Genomic DNA, 15,151 nt, shown 5'->3' with positions numbered 1-15,151 from the left:
TTTTTTTTTGTTTGTTTGTTTGTTTTTTGGTGAGGCAATTGGGGTTAAATGACTTGCCCAGGGTCACACAGCTAGTAAGTGTCAAGGGCCTGAGGCCGGATTTGAACTCAGGTCCTCCTGAATCCAGGGCTGGTGCTCTATCCACTGCACCATCTAGCTGCCCCTCATAGATTTTTACAGATGCTGAATTAACAACTGCTTTCTAATGATTTAGACAAGGAAGATGATCGATAGGAAGCCAGTCCCTATATCCCAGTACATCCTCCAGTGCTTTTCCTAAGGTTGATAGTATTTGTCACTCACCCTGAATATCTAGTTTGTTATTAAGTCCTGTTGTTTTCATCTTCACAACATCTTTCATACATGTCCTTTTTTCTGTACTTACATAACCATCATCATGGGCTTGGAGTATGGCAATTAAATAGCCTTCTCATTGGTATCCATGCCCCAAATCTCTCTTCAATCCTTCTTACACTCAGCTGGCAAAATAATTTTCCCAAAGCATAGATCTTCTCCTCCGTAAACCTTCCACACTAAACTCCAGTGTCTCCTTGTTACTTCCAGAATCAAATATAAAATCTTCTGATTGGCATTTAAAGCTTTCGAACATTTTACTTCTCTCTATACCCTCTACGGTCTGGTTACACTGAACTCCATGATATTCTCACACTCAGTGTTTCATGCTCCATCTGGATACCTAGAAAGCTTGCACTCTCCTCGTCTTCCCTTCTTAGTTTTCTTAAATTCCACTCTCTGTAAGAGGCCTTTCCCAGTCCCCCAGTTGCTAGTGCCATTCCTTCTGAGATTACCTCTCATCTCCACTGTATATCTTAGATACACGTAATTATTTATATGTTGCATCCCCCATTAGACTGTGAGCTCCTTGAGGGCAAGACAGAGATTATTTTTGCCCCTTTTTTGTATCCTTACTCTTTAGGACAGTGCCTGGTACATAGTAAATGCTTTATAAATGCTTGTTGATCTGTATACAAAATAGCAGCAATATTGTAAGATGATCAGCTGTAAATGACTTAGCTATTTTCAGCAATACAGTGATCTAAGACAACTCTGAAGGACTTATGAAAAAATACAGTCCATCTCCAGAGAAAGAACTGATGGCGTCTGAATAAAGATTGAAGCATAATTTTTAAAAATTTGTCTGTTTTCTTTCACAACCCATGTATAACTTATATTGAATTGCTTGCTTTCTTAAGGGGGGCAGGGAGGAAGAGAACTTGGAACACAAAGTTTCAATAATCAGCATTAAAATTGTTTTTACATGTAATTTGGGGAAAAATAAAATTCTAAATAAACGAGGAAAATAAATGCTTATTGATTATTAATAATTCTTGTTGTCAAGTCATTTTCAGTCATACCCAGCTCTTTCTGACTGCCACTTGGGGTTTTCTTGGCAAAGAGACTGGAGGGGTTTGCTATTTCTTTCTCTGGCTCATTTTATAGATGAACAAACTGAGGCAAACAGGGTCACACAGCTAGTATCTGAGGCCAGATTTGAACTCAGGAAGATGTCTTCCTGACTCCAGGCCTGACACTCTATCCACTGTGCCACCTAGTTGCCCCCAATAATAATAATAACTACCGCTTATATATTACATTTTATAAGTGCTTGGTTATGAGGGGCAGCTAGGTGGAGCAGTGGATAGAGTACCAGCCCTGGATTCAGGAGGACCTGAGTTTAAATCCAGCCTCAGACACTTGACACTTACTAGCTGTGTGACCCTGGGCAAGTCACTTAGCTCTCATTGCCCCGCAAAAAAGTGCTTGGTCAGATGTCAAAGATGCCAGGGGTATCTATTATATCCTGGGCCATAGCTAGTTGTCTTGACTTTTGTCTTGCCACTAGACTTCAATGACTCAGGAAGAGTGAGGCTGACGACTTTGCACAACTGTCTCACTTAAATCTTGACACAAGTCAATGGAAGACAAACAACTCACACTTTAAGGTTTGCAAAGTGCTTTACAAGTATTACCTCATTTTAAGCTCACAACAGTCCTGAAATGTAGGTGCTATTATTATCCCCATTCGACAGATGATGAAACTGAAGCAGGCAGAGATTAAGTGACATGCCCAGAATCTCACTGCTAGTAAAGGTCTGAGGTTGGATTTGAACTTAAGGCTCCTGGCTCCAGGTGCAGCAGCTCTCTATCCATGGTATCATCTAACTGCCTTAGCAGTTTCTTGAAAATTAGCCATTAAAAGATCTCTTCCCTCTGAGCAAATTTGTACTGATCCTTACAGAACTACTTCTCAATGTTTTCACAACTTTACATCTTTAGTTCCCCCCACCCCCTGCAAAAAATTATCAGTTATTAGTGCCTCATAACCTATGTCTGCTAATAAGTTCCTATGCAAAGGCTAAATCCATTTAGAACTTTTGAGTCAGTCTGTCAACAAGCATTTATTAAGTGCCTACTATGTGTCAGACACTGTGGTAAACACTAAGAATACAAAGAAAATCAAAAGCCAGTTTCTGCCCTCAAGTAAGCTATATACAGAATTAGTAAGAAATAATTGTGGTAAAAAAAAAAAATGAAAGTTTTTTAACAGTCGGTTAGGATAACTGAAAGACAGCAGTTTTTTTTAAGGACCACCCTTTCGGGGAGGAGACCAACGGCATGAGCTAGGCATGCCAGTCCGCCTGCTGCGCACATCAGACTGCCTGCTAGCACTCCACTTCCGGGGTGCGAGCTTAAAAGGCAAGGAAAGAACGGAAGTGGGGCTTTTTCTTGCTCTGCTGGTCTCCTGACTGCGCTGCACAGGCTGATGCTGACGAGAGTTCGACTGGACCCGGCTCGCGGTTAGCAGCAGCATGCGCTTGACACGGTCTCTCTCTCTCTCCCCAAAGGTGGCCTTCGGCTTTTGGTGAGTTTTATACAGAATATAGACCAAGCTTAGACTTAAGACGATTTGCTTTGTATTTCTACTTTCCTATCCTTCTAATCAACATCACCTTGTGACTACCATACAATAAAAGCTCTAACTAGAAAATCAGAAGCTTCTTCCATTTACTAGTCTGGGAGATAAATTAAGGGAAAGGTTAAAGAGGGGAGATTTATGATCTAATATCCAATTTTAAATCTCACAGTTTGGCGACCCAGATGGGACCTTAAGGACCCTCCCACCCTCCCTAGTTTGGCCACAAGCCAGCTAATTCGGTGGATAAAATTAAGAGAAATTAGGAAAGACTATAGTGGGGATTTTTTTGTTTTTGTTTTTTTGTGACTTGACCTAGGTAGTCCAGTGCCTATAGTATTTCAGACCTGGAGTCTAGAGGACTAGAGTTCGGATTTGGCCTCAGACACTTAGCTGTGTGAACATGAGCACCCTCATATTCCTTTTTCTTCCCTTTTGTATACCACTTCTCTCTCCCCCTCTTTTTTCCTCCCACTGACATGTTCACTTTTTCATCAGTTGGATTGCTCAATGATTCAGTTCAATATTGATTAAGTCTGATTAATCATTGAAAAGGGTGGCACTCTAACCTTTTAAAGTTCCAGACTGGAGAGAGTTGTAGTAATATGCTGATATTTAGAAGGGTTCCCCACCCCTACCCCCCATCTCCCAACCCCTACTGTGCTTGCCTTCTCAGAAGAAGTCTTCTTTTTATTCTTGCCATATTTGGGTATAGACTGGCTTTTTGTTTTCTTTCCATCTAGTGGTAGGTCAGAGGACTACAGAGGGATCTGAAAAGAGACCAGCTTTTTATTGACAGGATATGGTTAACTAAAAACATGAGAAAGATAAACCCAAACATCAACTATCTTTCTCTTCCCATGAGGGCAAGGACAGAATTAGAACCACAGTCTCCAAAGTTGCACTATTATATGTATCCAGCCTTACTTAGGATGATTACTGAAAAGCCTGGAATGTATGTAACCAGGCTGGGCTGGTTTCATTTTGACCTACTGCTTGGTGCTGAGGAGGAAAGGATTCTCGGTGTCAGCAAAATCCCTGGGGGAATGCACAGAGGAGTTGGCATTTTTTAAAAGAAAAATGTTTGCAAATTTTTGAGGAACAATTGCCTGGACCACAAAGAGATGCATATGGGTATATATAAAATAAGCATCTGAAGCATGTTTAGAATGAGGATGGTTTTGTGGCTAAATCATTATTGAATCTCATACGTGCTGAATTAGGGATTTAATGCCTTTAACAGAGAGTTTACATTCATGTGTTAAAACTGTAAGTGCTATATTATATCCTGTTTTATGGGGGGGGGAAGCTTTTAGGTTTTTGTCAGTACAGTGCCTGGTGCATAGTAGGTGTTTAATAAATGCTTGTTGAATTGAGTCACATCATGTTGTCTTTTAACTCTAAGTACAAATTGTTAAACAGTGTGAAGGCAGTTGATGTTATAGGAGAATCATTTTCATATTGTACTATTATAATGGTTTATTAAATTTTTCATTAGACAAACCTGAGTGCGCGCTCTCTCTCTCTGGCAGGGCAATGAGGGGTTAAGTGACTTGCCCAGGGTCACACAGCTAGAAAGTATCAGGTGTCTGAGGCAGGATTTGAACTCAGGTCCTCCCAAATCCAGGACTAGTGCTTTATCCACTGCGCCACCTAGCTGCTCCCTCTGAGTGCTCTCTTACATTATTTGCCTTCTACCAAAGGAGTGGGGGTGCCATTGTGTAATGGCAATAAAGTGTAGAAGGAAGAAGGAAAGAAGGAGGAAGGGGGAAAGAGGGGGAAAGGACAGATTAGTTGGGAGAGTAATCAGGATTTTCACTTTGCCGAGAAAGGAAAAGTGATAATAGAATTTTTTTCCCTTTGTTTTCCCCAATATGTAAATTAGGTCAAAATTTTGGAGAGGGACCCTAGAAACTAGATGCTAATGAAATGAGGTGCAAAAGAAGCATGTGATAATAAGAAAAAATGGGTGCAGGCAATTCTGAGAGATGGTAACCTAGGGGCTTCCGTCAGAGTGAGATAATTATACTAATAAGTCTTTTTTTTTTTTGCTACACAAAATGGTTTAAGCTTTAAACTTCAACCCCTTATGACTCTCCATTTGACCTTCTTTGGGTTTTAAGGGGAAAAGGAATTGCTTTCCTTCTGATTTCCCCCTCTCTTCCTATCATCAGACACCCATAAAGTTTGAAAACTGCTTCTATATCTCTTCTGTCAATGAAGATGACATAAATAACATTGCTAACTAATGAACCCAAGATAGTTTTCATCTCTTTTTCTTAATTGATTGTAGTAGTAGTTAGAGAGAGTAGTATAGATGAACTGTAAGGGAAAGTTTATTTGATTCTCTCTTGCCACATTTAAATAGATTCCTTGTTCCTTTTATCCATTACAGTATAAATGTAGCACAGGTTACTTCTCTGCATGGAGATCAGTATTGTGTAGTAGTTTGTGGTCACTAAATCTGAACTGCAGTACAATAATTAGATTAGATCATTCTTCACTCCAGAAATCAAGCAATATATTTTTCTTTTCAAGCACTGCATGGAAAATCACTTTAAGGGGGCATCTAGGTGGCCCAGTAGATAAAGCACCGGCCCTGAATTCAGGAGGACCTGAGTTCAAATCTGACCTCAGACACTTGACACTTATTAGCTGTGTGACCCTGGACAAGGCACTTAACCCTCATTGCTCCACACCAAAAAAAAACCAAAACAATGACGATGTCACTAAATTCTTATTGGTTTTACAGATGGTACCCCAGAATCACTTGGTCCTTTCACTAATCACCAGGGCTGCACCTTTCATATGTCTCATTGCTTCCCAGGCTTTGCCTTCATTTCTCAATATTACTATCATGCCAATTTACTTGAATTATTACCATAATATTAATAGTTATTACTATAACATAGCACTTGGTAAGTAGTAAACATAGTCTTTCCTTTATTATATTTATTATAGAGGTGATCAGACTTTTACTTACTTTATGAGCTCTTTGTGGAAAAGAAATATAGAGAAAAATATGTAAAGAATACCCTGGTATACAAAGACACCCTCTGCAGATAAGAAGTTACAGATTTGGCCTATCTATTTAGCATTAGTAGATTCTCCAGTTATAAAATCATGGAAGTATAAGAAAGGGTTTGGAATTGGACAGTCTGTGTATATAAAGTGGTGTTTCCTAAAGTTCAGGTCTCTCTGTCACTTCTAGGATCAACTATAAAACCCTCTGTTTGGTATTCAAAGCTCTTTGCAACTTCTCCCCTTTACCTTTCAAGTATTCTTACACTTTATTGCAATCCAGGGACACTGGCTTCCTTGCTGATTCTCAAACAAGATACTGTTTCTTCTGACCCTCGACATTTTCATTGGCCTTCCCCACACCTGGAATGCTCTTTCTCTCTCTGATGTAATAATAAGGGATTATAATGTAGAACACTGAGGAGAGTATGCTCTTTATGAAAAAGAGGTGAATACTGATCATTTTGACTTAGTCACAGTGAGAAAGTTGTTCCATTAATAAGCTCTGTTAACTTCCTGTCTGTGATGCCCAGTCCCCTCTCACCCCTCTTAGAACTACTGCATCCTTTTGTCCTAGCCCCAGTTTGAAAAGTGCTATATGACATGCAAGTAAAGATATAATTATTACCATGAAAACCAAGTAAAAGGGAGTAGGAAGGAGATGCACTCTGTTGTTCAGTGCTTGTTTTTTTTTGTACTTGACATTAATGAACAATTGCTTGTTTCATGGATCAGTTCTTGACCCTTGATTGTGATTAGAGCAGCTGTGAAATGTATCCACATCTGGTAACCCATCATTTCAGCAGCTAACTCCTAATTCTAAGTCATCTCTTCTTCCTCAGTACTGTTTTTTCTCGGTGATCCCATCAGTTCTCATGGATTCAATTATTATCTTGATTTGACACTTCTCAGGTCTACTTATAATAGCCCTGACCTCTCCTAGATGCAGTCTTGCATCTCCAGCTGTATCTCAAATTAGATATCCTGTAGACCTCTTAAACCTAACGTGTCTAAAACTGAACTCGGTATGTTTCCTGCTCCAAGCCCTCCCCTCTTCCTAATTTCCCAATTACTGTCAACGGTACCAATGTCCTCCCAAGCTGGCAACCCAGGGGTCATGACACCTGCCTCCATGCTGTTCCTTGCCCAAGACACTCCAGTATTTTCACTGACTGTCCTTCATGCCTGGCATGCTCTCCTTCCTCATCTGCAGATCCTGCCATCCCTGGCTTCCCTTCCATCTTGACTAAAATTCTACCTTCTACAGGAAGGTTTTCCAAGCTTTCTAACTGCTAGGACCTCCCCTCTGTTGATGATTTCCATTTTATCCTGTATTTAGCTTGTTTGTTTGTATTTCTTTGCATGTTGTCTCTCCCATTAGACTGTGAACTCTTTGAGGACAGGAACTGTTTTCTATTAGTCAATGAACATTTATTAAGTGTGTCTACTAAGTGCCAGGCACTTTGCTAAGCACCAAGGATTAACCAAAAAAAACCCAAAGGTGGTCCCTGCCCTCAAGGAGTTCAATCAAATGAGAGAGATAACAAATATGTATGTATGTATGTATGTATGTATGTGTGTGTACACACACACACACAGACACACACACACAAGCTATATACAGGATGGGGGCAGCTAGGTGGCTCAGTGTACAGAGTGCTGATCCAGGAGTTAAGAGGATCTAAGTTCAAATGTGACCTCAGACACTTACTAGCTGTGTGACCGTGGGCAAGTCACTAAACCTCTATTTGCCTTAATCTAATGGAGAAGGAAATGGTTGTTGATTGTGATCCACCAGGTCTGGAAGACTCAACAACAACAACAACATGGGGGGGGGCAGATAAATAGGAAATAATTAACACTAGATAAGAGGGATTAGGAAAGGATTTCTACCCTTTCTTTCTATGCTCAGTGTTTAATACAGTGTCTCTCCCATAGTAGTTGCTTGGTAAATAAATGCCTGTCCTTGACTTATACTGGATGTAGTTTCTCACTCTAACCCTTTTTATGGAGGAAGGTCTTGGAAGAATGCTTTGAGAATGAATCAGATTTTATGGCAGCACATGAATTTTCATTCACTACCACTCAAGTGTTATTTGTGGAAGTAACTTCTATATATGGTTTTTATCTTTTCACTTATAGGCTTGTTAGATAACAGGTTTTATGAGATCTTTTACTTAGCTCTAGGTTATTTATACAATTCAGTGTTGGAAAGCCTAGCATTTATGCTTCTAATGTCTTCCTCCTCCTTTTCTTTCTGGCTAATTAGCACAATTAACTTCACCCTGTTTTCCTCCTTGGGCAGTTTATATACTTTCTTTCTAAGGTCTTGGTGACATGCTCTGTAGCACAGACTACTTCTTTTCATACTAAGTTAAACTGCCCAGAGTGTTATCTATTTTTAATTATGTCACAGTAAGTGGAAGAGCTGCTGAATATCCATGTTCTTAGGTACTACCGAGAGCTGCTGATAAACTCTGCCTTGAGGAGAACAGTGTGTTTCCTTTGAACATTTCCAGGATGTAAGAGAGCCTAACTATAGTTTGATTCTGATTTGGTAGATTATTATGATGGGAATTGGTTAAATAGACTTTCTTCATTCTATAAGACATAAAATGGCAGGAAAAAGACAACTGAGAGATCTAAGAGGGTTATCTCAGCCTAGTCATTCTTTAGGAAAATGTTAAAATTTAACCAGCTGCAGCGGGGAATTGTTTTTTTTCTGCCCGGGGCGTGCCAGGAATTTGAGCTCAGGTGTAGGTCAAAGGACTGGTTTCAACTCACCTGTTTATCACCAAAGCTACTGTGTCTCCCACTTCCATTGTGGTTCTGCCTCAGCAGGAGGTGGTGGCAGATTAGATGGTGTGCTTGGGAAAACTTGGGAACCTCTTACCTTACAATAAAAAGCACTGTCCACTGGCTCTGGGAGACCACCTGTCTGTGCATTCTCCATGGTTAAACCATAATAGAATGTTCAGCAGGGAGAAAGAAAAGCAGTAATGATATCATGTACCCACACATATGTATGAATGATACACACCTATAATCAAGTCAAGTCAACAGGCATTTATAAAGCACCTACTGCATGCCAGGCACTTCAGTAAGCACTGGGGATACAAAAACACAAAACAAAAAAGCAAACAACAACACAGTCCCTGTTCTCGAGGAGCTTAAAGTCTAATGGGGGAAAACGAATATGTACAAACCAGAGAGGGGAGGCATGAAGATTAGAAAAAGCCCTTTGTAGACAGTAGGGTTTTAGCTGAGGCCTGAAGTAAGCCAATGTAGGATGCCAGGTGATGGAGATGAGAGGGATGGGAAACAGCTAATGCAAATGAATAGAGTGGGGAATGTGTCTTGTGCAAGGAACAGCAAGGAGGGTAATGCCATTGGATTTCAGATTACATGGAGGATAGAAACATGTAAGAAAACTTGGAGAGGTAGAAATGGACCAGGTAATGAAGGGCTTTAAAAGCCAGAGGATTTATATTAGGTCCTGGTACCATATTCATGAACACATGTAGATGGATTTCATCTAAAGCCCTGTTCTACTGCCTCATTGTGGTCTGGAGATAACTGTGGGTTTTCAAAGGCTGTGCCAGCCAAACATAGACCTGCCAACTTGGAAGAGTTTCAAGTATGGGCTCCATGATATAGGTCATCCGAGAGCCAGCCTAGCTAAATTTGGCAAACCTTATTAACAGAAGGTTAGTTGCCAGGTGATGGATTTTTTTTTTCAGTTAGATCTTCATTAAGACCATCTATTGAAACTTAGAAGAAACCTCCACACAAGTTAAATCATGGATCCGTGAATTATGGAAATAGAAATATATTTACACACATTTAGAGCTTTCTACTGGGCAATGAGGCCCAATAATAGAAAGAATGTTGGCTTTGGAGTCAGAGAGCCTGAGCTTAGATATATAGCCCCTGTCACTACCTGTGTGACCTTGGCAGGTACTTCAGTTTCCTCATATACAAAGGGAGGGAATTGGACTAGATGATCTCTTTCCCACCTTCTCCCTTATTAGATGTTGTTTGTCGCATTCTTTTTAGCCAGAGAAACGTGCTGGCCAAGAGCTACAAATACATTACTATATATTTTTCATGGTGTCTTCACGTATCTTACCCTCCTGTATTCTTCTAGATTGTAACCCTGACCTCTACAAAATCTTCTTAGATTTCTCCTTGGTTACAGTCACTTTGGTCAATATCGTGCCATTCCCATTATTTTGTATCTTTCCTACTCCTTTAGTCAATGAGCATTTACTAACTACTTCTTTACGTACCGGCTACTCTGATAAGTGCTGGTGCTACACAAAAAGCAGAGAACATCCTGTGCTCCTAAGCAGACTGCATTCTAATGGAGGAAATGACCTATCAATAACTAGGTACAAACAAGATCCATTTCTCTCTCTGAAGAACTTTGGGATCCATTGTGAGACAAAGGAGACACTGGCTCAGGACTGCCCATCTTGGCATGCCTGGATCAAAGAAGGCACTGTGCTCTGGGAGCAGTAGCTCAAGAGAAACATGACATGTGCAGATTTAGAGACATCTCCATTCCAAATGTTCATATGAACTTTTTGTGCCCAACCCCTCTGAGCTCGTATTGATCTGATCAGCCACCATTAGATGGATGCACTGTTTCTTGACCCCAACATAGTGATGTCATTTTGGTCTTCTTTGAGAACTAAGGGCAACCACCAACAAGACCCATAAGAACAGACATAAGACAGATGGAGAAGGGAAAGCATTAGCGTCTGAGAGTTCTCAGAACAGCCTCCTTCAGAAGGTAGAGCTTAAGCTTAATTATTGCATTTCAAGTCTCAATTTTTAATTTTGTCGTGCTCATAGAATCACAGGAGCTTAACGTCTAGGGTGAGAACGGTTGAAAAAAGAATTTCTCCAACAAATTATAATATGAAGTAGAAGGTGAAAAGTACTTTAAGAGAGTTGTAAACAAAGTGCTGTGGGGTTGAGCACATTCCGTATGGGAGGGGATCAGGGAGGGCTTCAGTGAGGAAGTTCTATCAGAGTTGAGCCTCAGAGCTTAAGTGGGATTTCACCTGGAGCTGGAGTGGGGATGGAAACTTGTTTTATCCTTCCGTTCAGGAAGCATTCGTTAAGCTCCTGTTCTGTGTCACGTGCATGCTGGGCAGTGGGGATACAACACTTGGAAAGCTGTGTGTCTTACGCAGGTTCACACAGCCAATATTTGTCAAAGGAGGGATCTGAACCTCTCTCTTACTGCTTCTCAGGCTGGCTCTCTAATCATTACTCCACACTGCCTCTAGATATGAGGTAATTACCAAGCAATTTCTGAGCAGGGAGAGCAGGGTGAGGCTAATAGCAGCTGTGGGAATCTGAATAGACTTTGTATTTTGGAGTCTATTCAAATTATTAAATAAATAATAAAGGTATTTTAAAATATATATATATATATAAGCATCTTACAAACTATTGAATACATAAATAAATCTATTCTTTGGAGCTGACCCTTGAAGGAAGCTAGGGATGCTGTGTAGCAGGAGTAAGGAAGTGGTAGTATCTTCTAGGCTTCAGAAAGACCAGCCCATATAAAGTCATGAAGATGTGGGGGTAGAGCATTATTTGTAAGTAACAACAAAAAGGTCATTTGACTTGGAAAGTAGAGTGATTGAAAGAGAGTAATATTCAGAAATTCTAGAAAGATATTCTGGAGCCTATCTGTAAAGGACTTTAAATGACAAAAAAGAATTTGTATTTTATTATGGAGGGAATTGGGACCCACTGGATCTTCTTGAGCAAGGGAGTATGGCATGGTCAGGAAGATCAATTCAGCAAGTATATGAAGAAGGAATTCAAGAGAGTAGAGGTAGAAAGACCAACTAGGAGGCTACCACAGAGGTCCAAGTGAGAAATGATAAAAGCTACTAGAGAAAAAGATGAATGTAAAATATGTCATTGAGGTGGAATTATCGATACTTGTTAGCTGATTGGATGTGAGAGTGAGTGATATAGAAGAGTTCACTGAAGATGACCCTGAGGTCATGAACCTTGTTGACTGGCAGGATGCTGGGTGATCAGTAAAAACAGAGAGTTAGCAAAGGTAAAGTTTGGGGGAGGGGATTGGAAAGTGTTTTGAACATGTTGAGTTTAACATGCCTACAGGACATCCATTTGGAAGCGTGGAGTAGAAAATTGGTGATGTAAGAGAAGAGCTAAGGAAAGCATTATCCCTGCAGCATTAGTCACAGAATACATTCCCAGTTCACAGAAGTGTGTGTGTGTGTGTGTGTGTGCGCGTGCATGTTTTCACAATTATGCTCTCTTGAATGTCTTGCATGTTAATAAAACCTTTGATTTTATTTGTGTTATCTTTCATACTTTGTTTCCTTTGAAATTTCAGTTTAGTATAATATTCTCTCTACCAAGTGTTAAATATGTTTGACTTTGTTTTAATGTATATTATTCTCTTTTTTGCAGGATATCATTTGTCAGAAGAATACTGTGAGTATTTTATTTGTGTATATTATATATATGTGTGTATATTTTCAAATTTGCAATTTCTGTCATTGATTCTTTGGAGAAAACGAACTGTCCCTTTTTTCATAAACATTTAATTACTATTTTTATTCCATGCTTTATCCTCCCTTAAAATAATAGTTTTAAAAATAGTTTTTGAATACTATGTCTAGTATCTCTGGGCCAATAGAAAAATTGTCGTTTTATGCCTGCCTTATTGGGTATGTTCCAACAAGCCTTTTCTGAGTATAGCAGTTGTGTTTCAGAAGCTCTACTTTGATCTTGAATTTATGTGACTATGAGAAACAACATAATATTCTTTACTGTATCTTCTAGTTATTTATTACCTTGGTTTCTCAGATAACATAAGTAGTGGGGACAGCTAGGTGGTGCATTGGATAAAGCACTGGGCCTGGATTCAGGAGGATCTGAGTTTGAATCCGGTCTTAGACACTTGACACTTACTAGCTGTGTGACCCTGGGCAAGTCACTTAACTCTCATTGCCTCACCCAAAAAAAAACACCTCAAAACAAAAAACCATAAGTAGTCAGATTCCTGTTAATTCATTGCTTCTCAAATTGGCATCTATGGAACACATTACCTATCATGTGAATTAGGAATGCTGGGGGAAGATTTTGATGCTAACAATATTATTTTCATCAAAATATTAATATCAAAGTATATATGTATAAAATACATTGTTGCATATAGCATTTTTATGAAATATGCTTCATTTTCTCCTTAATTTCTCCTTTTTCATGAAAATGTGCTTATATTTTCTCCACACATCCCCCCTGCCCTTTTCAGTAGCACTACCTTTCTTTAAATTCCCTTGGACTCATATTTATGGATTCAATTAATGTGTTTTAAGTGTAAAAATATTATATTGGACTAATTCATTTAGATGGTGCCGATTTGTCTTTTGGGTTGATTCATAGGTGAGCAGTTTGATATGACAAACTTGTTTCCTTAGTGATTTAGAAACTTTTTAATGTTTCCAAACAGGGGGCTTATTTCATCAAGAATTACCCTCAGGGGGCAGCTAGGTGGCACAGTGAATAGAGCACCAGCCCTGGATTCAGGAGTACCTGAGTTCAAATCTGGCTTCAGACACTTGATACTTACTAGCTGTGTGACCCTGGGCAAGTCACCTAACCCCCATTGCCCCAGGGAAAAAAATTAATTACCCTGATCACCAAAGGCCTGACAGGATAGTTCTAATGGAAAAATAAGGAGCAATAAAGATTCTGTGAATGGAAGGGAGTAAGTTTTGAGATAGGCTGCCAAATGAAAGAACTATGTGTTTGTATCTGGCCACCATAGAGGATTAATTCTGACCCTTCCTGACATAATCATTGAGAAAGGCAAGGAAAAGCAAATACACAAGGAATGCCTTTGCAGCACTTGATAGGTAATTATCAATTTTGACCTGTATCTCCTTGGATTTAGAGCTAGAAGAGTCCTTGGGGGCCCTCTGGTTCCACCCCATCATTATAAATGAAGGAAACCCACAACCCAGAGAGAACACTGTCAAACATGGAAGGGTGAAAACAACCCAGTCACTACCCTCAAGGGATTTGTAGTCTGGTAGGGAAGGACAAGTACACACATAATAATACAAGGCAAAATTTGTTAGAACAGCCAAAAAAAAAAGTTAATTTGATCGAGGGTTGTATTAAGAAAGGCATAGCTTCCAGGAATAGGAAGTGAATAGTCTCTCTGTTTTTCTTGCCTGGGACTACACCACATTTATGTTCAGTTCTGGGAGGAAGGAGCACAATTTAAGGATGTTGATCAACTAGAGTGGCCAAATGGACAGCTAGGGAGTACAGTGGATAGAGTGCTGGGCCTGGAATCAGGAAGACTCCTATTGCTGAATTCAGATCCAACCTCATACATTCTGTGAACCTGGGCAAGTCACCCCTGTCTGTCTCAGTTTCCTCCTCTGTAAAATGAGCTGGAGAAGAAAATGGCAAACCGCTCCAGTATCTTTGCCAAGAAAACCCCAAAGGGGATCACAGAGAGTTGGACACAACTGAAACAACTGAACAACAACAAAGAGTGTCCAATGGAGGATAACTAAGATGTTATATAGGGATTGGGGTTATTTGGCCTGGAAAAGCATGATAAATCTACTTAAGTATTTGAGAGGCTGTCATGTGGAGAAGTGATTAGACTTGCTCTGCTTGGCCCCAGAGGGAGAACCTGGAGCAGTCAATGGGAGTTTCACAGTCTAATTTAGGCTTGATGTTCTAATAGAGTTTAATGGGCTGCCTTGGATAGTAAGAACTACTCCCTTCATGGAGAGGTGGCACCTAGGCAACACTTGCTTGATCTATTATAGGAAATATGTATAAGTTAGATAGTATGGTGGATAGAGTGCTAAGCCAGAAGTCAGCAAGACAGGAATTCAAATCTGACCTCAATCACTAGCTGTGTGACCCTGGGCAAGTCACTTAACCTGTGTTTGCCTTAGTCTCATCAACTCTAAAATGAGGACCTCACAGCATTGTTGGGAGGATAAAATGAGATAATATTTGTAAAGTGCTTCGTGTAGTGCCTAGTAGATGCTTTGTTAATGCTTATTCTCTACTCTTCTCTCCATATAGTCAGAGATTCCTTTTTGGCTGTGAGTTAACTTCTGAGGTCTTTTCCAACTCTTAAAATTCTGTGAGTCTCTTAAATGC

General features: G+C 39.9%; 1 protein-coding gene across 1 annotated transcript in view; it reads left to right on the top strand.

The window, feature by feature from the left end:
- The window catches only part of MAP3K5 (mitogen-activated protein kinase kinase kinase 5), a 316,674-nt gene that overhangs the window by 107,482 nt on the left and 194,041 nt on the right, over positions 1-15,151 (top strand). The window contains exon 3 of the mRNA XM_043962348.1: positions 12,425-12,448. Coding sequence (XP_043818283.1) covers positions 12,425-12,448 — 24 coding nt within the window. The remainder of the gene's footprint in view (positions 1-12,424; positions 12,449-15,151) is intronic.

The sequence above is a fragment of the Dromiciops gliroides genome, chromosome 4, assembly GCF_019393635.1.
Source record: "Dromiciops gliroides isolate mDroGli1 chromosome 4, mDroGli1.pri, whole genome shotgun sequence".
NCBI lineage: Eukaryota > Metazoa > Chordata > Mammalia > Microbiotheria > Microbiotheriidae > Dromiciops > Dromiciops gliroides.
The sequence above is the reverse complement of the archived record's forward strand: the minus strand, read 5'-3'. Positions and strand labels throughout refer to the sequence as shown.